Source organism: Chaetodon auriga, chromosome 19, assembly GCF_051107435.1.
Source record: "Chaetodon auriga isolate fChaAug3 chromosome 19, fChaAug3.hap1, whole genome shotgun sequence".
Taxonomy (NCBI): Eukaryota; Metazoa; Chordata; class Actinopteri; order Chaetodontiformes; family Chaetodontidae; genus Chaetodon; species Chaetodon auriga.
Genome location: NC_135092.1, coordinates 1,320,529 through 1,333,642, shown reverse-complemented (window position 1 = coordinate 1,333,642; position 13,114 = coordinate 1,320,529). Strand labels below are relative to the sequence as shown.

Genomic DNA, 13,114 nt, shown 5'->3' with positions numbered 1-13,114 from the left:
CAATAAACTGAAGCAAAGTAAATTGTTAACTGCATCGCAAAAATAATCTTCCTTCTGAGAGAAATAAAAGGAAAGTGAGCGCGAGATGAAGAAGAGATTTCTTGTAATGATTAAGTGCAGACAAAATCCCTCCTGAGGTCACTACTTGGTGGACCAGGGTCTGGATCCAAATGCAAATGCTATCCTATCCATGTCTGGACCTATAACCGATAAATTGCACTGGTACTGGCACTGGTTTAGCAATCTAAGAAACTTGCAGACCAATCGCATTTGTCTAATACCTAATACTAACATAAACCTAGATATTCAAGGGTCAAATGGCTTGTAGCAACAAAGGTAGTACCTCGTATTCCCCTCCAACAATGGTTTGCAATCTTTTTCTCTAATGTGCCACCACAGCCCTATCAGATGAACTAAAGTACCTGTTTATTGGGACTGTCAAACTGTCATACTGTCATAGACAGCTGCATTTGCACTGGTACCACTTGAAGTGGTATAAACTGCCATTTTTCCATTATCCACTAGCGATTCCAACTGTTATTTCATCACTTAAAGCAATCTACAGTATTTTGATCTGTTATTAATATTTTTTGCTATCTACTTCAAGCATTTATCTATAACTTTAAGCGTATCCATTAGTTTAGCTGTTTTGTGTTTTTTTTCTAATACTTTTAGCCAACAGAATATCTGTTTCTGATACTTTTTATCACGATAGATATGTTAAGTATGTCACTTTCAATAGGATTTGTCATGATGTATGAACTTTCTATTATTTGAAAATAAAAGCTCACCGCTATTCAAGAAAACTTCCATGATCCATAAACAAAGTCACATAACTATGTTCAAAGAATCAGGTTAGCTGGAAGAGAATTGAGATGATCATTTTAGCTGGAAAAATGTTCGCTTTGATGAATGAGGCAAGGTTTGATGTACTGGGCCCTGTTCTGGGATCAGGAATCCACATCACTGAATTTGAGGTCAGACAGATTCCAAGTATATAGGTAAATCGAATATATAAGATAGATATGACACCCAGATGTTCTTTGTCCAAGTTGCTCATTGCATTTTTCAAAGGTATTCTGGGAATTTTCAGTGCAGTGAAGGGATTCAGGTGTTGGGGCACTGACCCAGAGAGACTGCTGAGTGAGGGTGTTAAATGGTGCTGTTTGTCACTGACACATGTAGATGTGCATGTGTCTGTGTTTGTGGTATGTGCACATGTACACCCTGCAGTCCCTCCCCATATATATCAAGAGTGTTGTCAGGGGAGGAGAGAAAATTGATGTTCAGTCCTGTAACTGTATACCTTGTACTATAAACACACACTCACACACAGATATACACTCACTGTTTAATGCACAGAAAAAGACAGACTGACAAGAAACCTTTGTCTGTGCGTGCATGTATATGTGTCTGTGTGTATTTTCAGAAAGATTTTAAAATCCAGCTTTAATCAAGCTGGTTTCTGCTGAATGATGGTTGTTGTGATGAAGACAAAGTTTTTAAGTTTTTACCTTTAAAATGTGGGACAATTATGTTTCGTTTCTGGATTTAAAAAATGGAGGTCTTTTGATACAGTTTCCTAATGGGAGCAATAGTGTAGAGGTTTTGAAAATCTGAACAATTAATTAAATTGAATACACTGCAGTCACTTATTTGTCATGTCTGATGTTCTAAATGTTTGTAGCATATGTTTTGTTGTACGTGGAATGCAAGACAATAATATTATGACAATGCAGTGAGATCAAATGAAATCAAAACCTCTGTCTGAGGTAACAGACTGGGTAAACAGTGAATTGCTTCCTTCAGGTAGTGACTGTGTCAACAGTGTCTAATTACAGAACTTAGGCAGGGGTTATCCATTTTCATGGTCATAATATCAAAGTGCTGCCAAGTGTGGAGTTGGGTGACTTGTTTGATGATGATATACTGCTGGTGGCTTAAGTCCCTGTTTATCACCGTTTTTTATTAGATGTAACTGGTTAGCGAGGTAGCTAGGAAAGATGACACCCCCATTCTCAATCTCCCCTACAATCCTTTGATTGGTTGACTTTTTCTCTAACGAGGGGAAACAGCTGTCAATAGACACAACACCAGACCAATTTAGACCATTGAAAAAAATCAGATGTAACCAGACGACAACCAATTCCAAAAAAGTTGGGACACTAAAACACAAAACAGAATGTTATATTTGCTCATCTTTTTTGACATATACTCAATTGAAAACAGTACAAAGACAACATATTTATTATTTATTTCTGTTTTACAAAATCATCTTAATTGATTTTTGTAAATATATGCTTATTCTGAATTTAATGCCAATGACATGTTTCAAACAAGTTGGGACGAGGCCAACAAAAGACCGGGAAAGTTGTGAAATGCTCCAAAGAAAGTTGTTGGTAATTCAGGCTTGTTATCTTTTGTTGTCTTTTGTTGATGGTGCAGACTGCTGAAAGTCCTTACAATGGGAATTCATTCCATATACCCAGTGAAGTGTTAGTATCCTGGCAGGTGGTTATAACATGAAGATTTAGACAAAATGCACTCTCAGGAGAGAACTACCCATATAACATGTACAGTCTGTGTGTGTGTACCATCTTAACAAAGAAAGTTATTTCATAACAAGGAACCAATCTCTCTGTCTGATCCCTCTATTCCACCTGCAAAATGACTCTGCTTCCTTCTTCACATCTGCTATATTCTCTTTCCTTTTATGTTCCTTCATGATGTCATTGTTTTTGGTCCTCCAGGTCGGGGTGGAGACCACACCTACTGGCTGTCTGACACCAACATCATTGACAGGAGCAGTGTCAATGGTAACACACTTGCACACTGACATGCACGTGCGCGCGTGCACACACACATGCGCACGCACGCACGCACGCACGCACACACACACACACGCACACACTCTTCTGCTTGACTGAATCTCACTGTTAGAAAGTAGAATAAGATTTGGGTTTATTATTGGACTTGATAGTGTAATGAGACTCTCTTGGGAGCTGATTGTTTGTGTGTGTGTGTGTCTGTGTGTGTCAATGTGTGTGTATATGTGTTTGTTTTTGTGTGTGTGTGTGTGTGTGTGTGTCTGTGTGTATCAATGTGTGTGTATATGTGTTTGTGATACTCTGGTCACGTCTAAACTTACTTTAATGACTGAGTGCGTCCTGATGAGGAGTTGCTGCTCACTGATTTACAGTCCGTCAGTGTTGCTTCCTGTTTGTTGTTGCATCGCCGCCGGCAAGAAAAATTAATTAGATCCACTATCTCACCATCAATCAGTCCTTTTACAAAGTCGAGAAAATTATAATCTTTACTGTGGAACAAGATTAAAAGAGTGTGGTGGAATATTTAGTGTGCAAATTTTGATATAATGATAAAAACAACAATGATATTATTGATAATAAGGACAGTCCCAGATGAAGCTTCCAGTTTTTAATAAAACAATACAACTAAGACTATGAAACTTAGCTATGAAGATGTTAATGATTTCTTATTATACATTTCACTTTTCATATTTATATATATATTTTTAGCAATTATTAGTTTTTATTATTTTTCTTTTAACTATAATTTATGTTTCCATATTGAGATACATTCATCCTTTAAGAGTACTAGAGAGAGAGAGATTTCAATCAAATCCAATAGATATTGATAAATTGATAAATTTGACCTCAACCACATGACTTGGAATGCAGTTTTTCCCAAAAGAAATCCAAAAGTGGAGAAGGTGGCCTCATACACGTACCTTGAGATCAAAATCAACAAAAGACTGGACCGGTTCCATAACGCTGACGTCCTACTCAACTTTTCATTCTGAGCAAACCAAGACTACATCCACACTAACACTAATGTGAAAAACGTCTGTCCATACAAACATTTTAACACATTATCAGCAATAAACTCCATCCAGACACAACACACCTGAAAACACATATTACATGACCCTTCACATACACTTGATATGTGATATATATGTAATTTAATAAGATAAGATACGATAGGACTTTATTTATCCCACACCGGAGAAATTTAGTTGTTACAGCCAGCAAGTTACAAAAAGCAAGCACAGTGGCATAAAGAGGTCAAAATAAAAATAAAGAAGTATACAAGATACAAAATAGAAAAACAACTTTGTATATGTACATTTGTACAGATTAAAAAAAAAAGTAAATACCAAAGAATCCTACTGCCATAAAAAAGTACTGTTGCTAGTAGTTTTATGAAAAAACTAACTACTGACATGACATGTATTGTATTGCACTTGAGATATACTATTTCACTTGGGAAATACTAGGTCTATGTATATGCACAATAAAAATACATTTGCCAATATGGACAATAAATAGTGTTATTGCACAGTTGAAATATACAATTTAGAAATTTAGAAATAGCACCAGGTGAAATGGATAAATGTCTTTTATATATAAATAGTCTTTTCCTGTCCCTGTTGTATTGTTTTCTTTGAGTAACACTGACGGGATATGATAGTAATCCAAAAAAGAAAATCTTCTCTGTAGATATTTTTTCAAGTGAGAGGAAGCTCTGTGACATAAAGGATGACACAGTGTTAGAGATGAAATACAGTGGAGCTGATGAATGAGGCTTTGCCCTTGCCGACCCACCATAAAGCCAGAGGAGGATGGAGGTCAGAGGACAGATTTATGATTGCCTACAGCAGCAGCAGCCACAACACTGACAGAAGTGTCAGACACACACACACACACACACTGCTCAAATGTCCTCCACTGAGACACACTGTGAGCTCTCTGCCCTCTCTGTGGAGGTGGAGTAATAGTTTTTCTTTAATGAGGGAAGACACTTACAGTTATGACTATGATACGTTAAAATGTAAAATTAGTCACCTAAACTTTCATTTTACTTTTAACAGTAGTTTCAGTATTATTGATAGGATGGGCATTTAAAGCAGAAATAGTATTCGATATTCACTAGGAACCATCCTCTCACATGCACGCACACACACACACACAGAATGAGAGTGCTTCACTCTCATATGACTATATAGTTGTTGTAGACTTTAACCTGGCACGTAGCCAGAGTGGAGAGTGCAGCTAGTAACTTGAGCAGAGACATCTGGTGAAGGACAGTGGCAACATGTTTTCGTGGCATTCTTTAACAGGAATTTTACTCCCTCTGCCAACAGTGAACATATGGCCTTCTAACACTTTTAGGATGCAACCTGAGGTTATCTGGACACTTTTACACTGATTATTGTAACTCACTCCCTGTAGCATGAACTTAAAGGTCATTACACACACGAGAGATCTGCCTTCCACACTGCTTCCCACACAGGTTACTCACAGAGGTTAAAAACAAGGGAAACACTCTCTTTTCAAGAGAGTCAACAGTCACATTTCTGATTATGTTTTTCAGAATTTAATGAGCATTCGAAAAATCAAAAATCCGTTCATTTCAATTCAATTTTATTTATATAGCGCCAAATTACAACAGAAGTTGCCTAATGACACTTTCCATATAGAGCTGGTATAGACCATATTCTTTGTCTACAGAGGCCCAACAATTCCCTCATGAGCAAGCACTTGGCGACAGTGGTGAGGAAAAACTTCTTTTGAATAGGCAGAAACCTCAGGCTGAACCATGCTCTGGGTGGGCGGCCATCTGCCTTGAGTGATTGGGTTAGAGAGAGAGAGAGAGGGAGGGAGAGAGAGAGAGAGAGAGAGAGAGAGAGAGAGAGATTTCAAACCACTTTTATTTGCTCACCATTTTGGCCTGACCTATCAGGAAGTTTAACAGCCGACCTTTAGATTTCTTCTTCCTCTTGTACCTGTGACACAGAATGAACGTTTGGTGTGGGAAAACCTCGTGAAACATGGAGAAACTCACGCTCAGCAGGTGAAACAAAACAGAGAGACGTGCACACTCTAGGAAACAATGAAACACAGTTTCTCTCTGAGCACAGAAAGAACAATCAGGCCCAACATCTGAATTAATCACTGACACAAAAGCATTTACAGGAAGCACAGCGTGCAGAAGCCTCCACTGTAAATCTCCCACCCTGGTTAAAGGTGCTTTATATAGTGCTCTCCACTTTTACCTGTTATAGTCCTCAGTGTGTACTCACTGTTCACCTTCAACATGAAGTCATGAGCACATTCAAACACAGGAGTCATTTCTTCATCAGGGAAGGGATCAGAGTCATCGGCTGCTTTCAGCCCTGCAACGTGTGCAGCAACTAAAGACCCCTCCGAGTCTGTCAGCTGATGTTTCCAGCCTCCCAGCAGGTGGTTGATGACCCTGGCAGACCTGACCCCGATACACGAGGCCAGACCTGCAGCATTGTCCAGAGAGGGGCCGCACAAGTCTATCACCCGGCCCAGTGTAACAATCCCGTGCAACCACTGCTTTTTTAAACAGAGTCCACACTTTAAACAGTCCCTCGGTAGAAAAACAGCAAATTGTCCAGCCTAAATCCACTCAGGTCCATTAAAAACAGGGACTCTGCTAGTCACAGTCCACCACAGCGTTCCAGAATGGCTTGAGACACAGGTCTCCAGACCAGGTCTGCAGGTCCAGACAGCAGTCTCTGGATGAACTGGAGCCTGAAAGCAGCTCCTCTGCTCGCCAGGCATACCAGCCCGTGGCCTGCTTCATCCTTAGGCAGGAAGAGGACACTCTGAGGGACCCAGTGCAGGCGGTCCCAGAAAAGTCCACCATGACTGCCTGCACCCTGGACAGCAGGTTCGGGGGAGGGTCCACACATGCCAATCGATGCCACAACATCGAGGACACAGGGTTATTTATCACAAGAACACAACCTTTAAAAGACATTTTTGGAAGAATCCAATTCCATCTGTCCAGCTTGGCCTGGACCTTTTCCAGAACGTTCTCCCAGTTCTTGGAAAGAGAGGATTCATCTCCAAGGTGAACTCCCAGATATTTCAGTCCTCCTCTCTTCCAAACCAGGCCTCCTGGTAATACCAGCTTCTTGCTCAGCCCGCCACCCACAGCTAAAGCCTCGCTTTTCAGCCAGTTGACCTTAGCTGAGGAGATTTTTACAAAGTCCATAACAGTTTGATACAACCTATTAATGTCCTCCTGTTTTTTAACAAAAACAATGACATCATCAGCATACGCAGACATGAATAGCATTTTTCTAAGACCTGGAAGAGAGAAACCAGACAGCTGTGATCTCAGTCTGTGCAAAAGAGACTCTATGGCCAGAGAATATAACATGCCTGACAGAGCGCACCCCTGTCTGACGCCCCTCAGAACTTTAAATGGAGCACTTAAAGCACCTCTCAATTTTACGGTACAGGACCCTAATCTTGGCTATAAGACCAGAGCTCAACCTAAAAGCTTGCAGTGTCTGCTAGAAGTACTGGTGTTCAACCCAGTCAAAAGCCTTTTCTTGGTCCAGAGAAATCAGACCAAGTTCACAGCTCAATGAACCAGAGAGGTCCAAAATGTCATGAAGTAGTGAGCGATGTTGTCAGTTATCAACCTGCCTTATAAAAATCGGTGGGGAGGCCGTCTATCCCAGAGCCTTCCTGTTCTGCAGGCTCTGCAGGGCCTCCTGCAGCTCCTGAGAAGACGCCGGCTCTTGAGCAGCCTCCAGCTCCACGTTGTCCTCCTCACAGACCTGAGGCAGACCCTCGAAGAAGGACATGGTCATGTCAGGCTCCTCCTGGAGCTCAGCCTTATAAAGTCCTTTGTGGAAGTCTGCCGCATATTGATGGATCTCAGCAGATCTCGAGTCATACAGCAGCTCTCCGTTGTCAGACCGCAGAGAGTGCATCAGTCTCCTCTGCCCATTTTTACGCTCTAGACCGAAGAAGTGAGAGAGACGTCCATCTCAACGATGTGCCAAAAACATGAGTGGACCAGAACGCCCTGAGGAGAGATACCCAGCAGGTCAGACAGAGCTGATTTTTTATCTTTGAAAACTTGAAAATGTTCTCCATCTCCTGTGGAGTCTGCTAGATGTTGAAGCTACACCACTTCTCTCTTTAGAGCTCTCATAGACTGGGTCATGTCCTTTGTGACATTGGAAGTGTACTGTAGACAAAGCTGCTTGATCTGAGCTTTGCCTACGTCCCACCACTGCTGTAACGAGCTAAAATCAGACTGTGTTTCTCTGAAATTACTCTAGAAAGCTTTAAAGGCGTTTTGAAACCTGTTGTCAGCTAACAGAGTGGTGTTAAAGTGCCAGTACACACTCTTACATTTAACGTCTTTGACAGACAGCATGCAGTGCCCCAGAGAGTGGTCAGAGAAACCCACCGGGCTGATGGAAACACTTTTAAAAACACTGAAGTGATGTTTAAATACGTAAACTCTGTCCAGTCTGGCTAGAGTCAGCCAGTTATCTCTGCTATGAACCCAGGTGAACTGTCTCTGAGCAGGATGGAACCGTCTCCACACATCACAGAGTTCAAACGTTTCAACCAGTTTCAACAGAGCGCATTTAGAAGCAGCGTGAGATTCCTGATGGTTCCTGTCTAACTGAGGGTTCTCCGTGCAATTAAAATCACCTCCCAGGAACAGGTACTCCTCACTGCTGCAGTTAGTAAGAACAGTCTTTAAAACATCTAAAAAAAACAGTCTGTCAAACCCAACGGTCGGAGCATAGACATTTATAAAGACCATCCTCACAGTCTTGAAGACAGCACAGACTTTTAACATCCGGCCGGGAACTATCTCTTCCACAGAGCAGCACCTGCTCTCTACCAGCTGATTGGCTTTCTCAGTGCTGTCCAGGAAAATTACCACAGTGCTGTTCATCCTGGAAACTGATTTGATGCATCCACCACCCACAACTTCACCCACAGCCAGGCCACAGTCCTCCACCGATGCATCAAAAGGTGGAGAAAGTTTGATGGCATGCCTCCGGTTGAGTTTCTCCAAACCGGAGACGCCACATGCAGCAGGCATGAATGAATGGCAGGCCGCGGTGGCAGCTGCTGCCAAACAAAGCATGAAAAGACACACTAAAGAAAGAAAGACATCCCTTCATTAGTCACACACACAAAATTACAGAGAGGGAAACTGCACACGCCATGCATTGTGAAATTCGTTTCTCCGCGTTTAATCCATCCCGGCACATCCGTCCTGCCAGCCGACAGCGGCGCCCGGGGACCCAGTTCTCTGTCACCATTGGTCAGGTGGTGATCTTCTTGCATGTTTTTAATAGTTTTTTTTTAAGGTGAATACCCCAGGTGAACATGGGGAGAACATGCAAACTCCACACAGAAAGGCCCTTTTTCCTCAAGCAGCAGGCACCAAAGGCATGGTGGAGGACACGCCCCCGGTGCCCACAGTGGGAATCGAACCTGGGACCTTCTAGCTGTGAGGTGACAGTGTTACCACTGTGCCACCCAAAGCGAACAATGAAACAAAGTTTGATCAAAAAGAAATGATTCAAAAACACATTAACCAACACCCAGTGCAGGAAAAAGCAGTAAAAAAAAGGTTTGAAACATTTACACGCTCAACACTCAATGCTCTCTGACACACTCACCCTGTCACTCCCAGCACACACTCAGGGAGAGGGAGAGAGAGAGAGAGAGAGAGAGAGAGAGAGAGACAGACAGACAGACAGACAGACAGACAGAATTTTTGATTTGATTTGATTTTTTTTTTTACAATACTTTATTATAAAATTCAAAATGTTACGAAACAACAATAATTAGCAAGAAACACCAACACAGTCAACAAAAAACAGGATTCACAGAATCCAGATCATCTCAGTACTCTGCCAAAGATCAGCTCCTTATCCACAACACAGCAAAGCACATCTTTGTAACACCACACACTGCAAAATCTTTCGACATCCTTCATTATTCTGTAAAAGTTAAAATCTATTTTTAAATGAGCTTTCAAAATTTTGATTAACACACAAACACCATCATCATCCACAGCTTTCTCCATTCTGTTTCTTCTGCTCAGATAAACAGCCACCTTTGCCATTCTCAGGATGCCTAAATGTGAACCCAAGTGAACTCTCCATGGAGTGTCAGTTTTACCATTTAATTTGTCCCTGTGCAAAACTTTCTGTGTATGTCTGATAAAGGCCAGAGGCATCCCCACATTTTAAAAGAGGTCCTGTACAGTCTTTACAATCTGGGGAAATGTTCACAGAGGAGAAAACATCGTTCATATCAGGTTTAACAGAACCATCACAATACTGAACCACCAGAGTCTGTTCGCTGTCTGTGAGAGCTGCTGCCCATTTACTGAGCAACAGATGGACAAGACAGGGCGATACCACCTCCAGGCAGGATCCAAAAGCAGCTGCATTGTTGATGTTTGCATCTGCAAGCTGGACCACATGTTTTATGCTCACCACCTTAGACCTGCAGAACCATCCTAGTAGAGTCGGCCCCACCTGACAGACTGTACTGAAACAGGTCCCATATATGACTGGTTTCTGGAGCAGCCAGAACAAGGACCCATGGATCCTTGCCTCTCTTTTTTAACAGGCTCCACACCTTAAACAGTCCACGGTAGAACTCAGGTAATCCACTGATGTTAAGTTGTTTCAAGTCCATCAGGAAGAAAGATCTGTCCAGTCTCAGTCCTCCTTGCTGACTTAAGATTGTGCAAGCCAGACACCTTTGGAAAAGGAAGGTTGCCCCTCTCCAGGTGGATCAGGCCCTGTCCCCCTTCATCCCTTGGCAAATGCAGCACACTCTGAGGCACCCAGTGCAGTCTGTCCCAGAAGAAGTTCACAAGCAGACCCTGGATCATTGAGGTCTGGTGGGGGGTCGACAGGCGATGCCATAAAGTGGATGATACCAAACTATTGGTGATGAGGACTACCTTTGTAGGACATTTTGTTAAAAATTCACTTCCATCTTATCAAGTGATCTTGATCTTTTTGAGCACATTTTCACAGTTTATAAGAACATAAGGTTGATCACCTAAAAACACTCCTAAATATTTTAGCCCTCCCGTCTTTCAGGTCAACCGCCCAGGCAAAACGAGTTTCTTCTCCAGCACACCTCCAACACTGAGAGCTTCACTTTTGTCCCAGTTAACTTTTGCAGATGACATTGAGTTGACATGGTCAACGTCATTTATCAGGACATGAAGATCCTGCTAACTGCCGACAAGAACGACCAAATCATCCACATAAGCTGATAGTTTTAAAGGGATATTACAGCCTGGAACAGTCAAGCCCTAAAGGTTGGATCTAAGTTTGTGAACAAAGGCTTAATTGCTAAAGAATACAACATACCAGACAAGGCAAAGCATTGCCTAACTCCCCTTTGGATCTGAAAAGGAACACTTAGACCACCAGTAATTTTCAGCACACTCTGAATGTCACAGTACATAACCTTGATTTTGCTACTAAAAGCAGGGCCAAAACCAAAGGTTCTCAGAGTTTTCCATAAATATTCATGCTCAACACGATCAAAGGCTTTTTCTTGATTTTTTGAAATGACTCCAGCTTTGAGGCCAAACAGGTTACAGATCTCTAAAAAGTCTCACATCAAAATGATATTATTGGAAATCAACCTGTCGGGTACACAGTAGGTCTGGTCACAGTGGATGGCTTGTTCCATCACTTTGCTCAGCCTGATTGCTAACACTTTGGAGAGGAGATTATAATCAGTGCAGAGCAGAGATATGGGCCTCCAGTTTTTAATGAGCTGCACCTTTCTTTGGCAGCAAACTCAAGACCGCCCCCTCGCAGCTCAGAGGCAGATGCCCTCTGGCAAGACTGTTGCTCAGGACTGCCAGCAGGTCCCCTCCAACCACGACCAGAAGGACTTGCAAAAGTCATAAGGTAGACCATCAGAGCTTTTCCACTCTGCATGCTCTACAGAGCAGCATAGAGTTCCTCGGAAGAGAGAGCTGCTTCCAGCTCTACCTGACTCTGCTGGTCCACCTGAAGAAGACCAGTATAAAAACCAAGAGACCCTGCCTGCTCCCCTCGGTGCTCACACTGAAGCAGCTTCCTGTAAAACCTGACAGCATGCTGACACACTGCAGCATGGTCAGTCAGTACACGGCCAGTGTCAGACTTCAGGCTGTAAATGAGCCTCTTCTTGTGATGGAATATCCGTGTGGGCTACATGTTGGAAGCGGGACCTGACTGATCAGAGCCCCCTGAGCAGCACGTTGTTTAAAACAGACTTTTTAACTTGAAGTGTCTCCGTGTAGCATCTGTCTCCTGTGGCCTCAGCTAAGTCCTGGAGTTCCTCCACTTCAGATTCAGATTCAGCTTTCACTGAATTCATCAAGGTTTTTGTGACATTCCGGGTGTACTGCTGATACCATTGTCTAATTTGGACTTTCCCAAAATCCCACCACTGTTGTATGGACACATACTCCTGTTTTTTCCAAAAAAAGATGAATGTTTCTCTGAAGTTTTTATCCTTCAGGCCGTATTAAAATGCTAATAGGCTCTAATGGGCTTTACATATTTTATAAAAACTGAGGCTGTCCCAAGTGATCAGTAAAACCAACAGGACGGATAAAACGATTTTTAAATACATTATGATGTTTAAAACAATAAAAACGATCAAGCCTGGTCATAGGCTTGATCAGGTTATCTTTCCTCAATCACTTCACTTAAAACATCCAGAAAAAACAGTCTCTCTGCTTCCCCAACTGGAGCATAAATATTAATTAAAAATATTTTCACATTTTCATATACTGCTCTCACTTTTAAAAGGTGGCCTTTAATGACCTCTTCAGTTTCTACTGACTGAGGAATAAAACTCCTGGAGAAAGGAATTCCAACCCCACGGCTGTTGCTATTTTTATGACTGAAAAATGTTTCACCTGTTCATTCTGTTCTCCAGTCATCCTCATTGTCAGCTGTACTGTGTGTCTCTTGTACAAAAAGAACATCAAACTCTTTTAGACAGCAAAGCTTGAAAAAAAGAGGCTTTTTTCCCATCATCCCTTGCTCCATTTAAGTTCAAGCTTCCTATTTTTACATCCCTCATGGAACAGAAAAAAAGTTACAAACCAAAAACAAACAGACACAGAAGGAATGAGTTGGAATGTCTATTAGACTTGTTCATTGTTCTCAAACAGTTTTTTTTATAGGCCTCCTGGTCAGTGAAGGCTTTGTCCCCCAACCCACCAGTGTTAGGCTTTCACCTGAGAATTTAGTTTGGTC

At 42.0% G+C, this 13,114-nt stretch overlaps 1 protein-coding gene across 8 annotated transcripts in view; it reads left to right on the top strand.

Moving 5' to 3' along the window:
• Positions 1-13,114, top strand: part of dcc (DCC netrin 1 receptor) — a 388,720-nt gene that overhangs the window by 262,178 nt on the left and 113,428 nt on the right. For all 8 annotated transcript variants that reach the window (XR_013079191.1, XM_076757427.1, XM_076757429.1 and 5 more), the window contains exon 22: positions 2,751-2,816. Coding sequence is in view for 7 of the 8 variants with exons in the window: in XM_076757427.1 (XP_076613542.1) it covers positions 2,751-2,816 (66 nt within the window). In the remaining variant the exon portion in view is untranslated. The remainder of the gene's footprint in view (positions 1-2,750; positions 2,817-13,114) is intronic.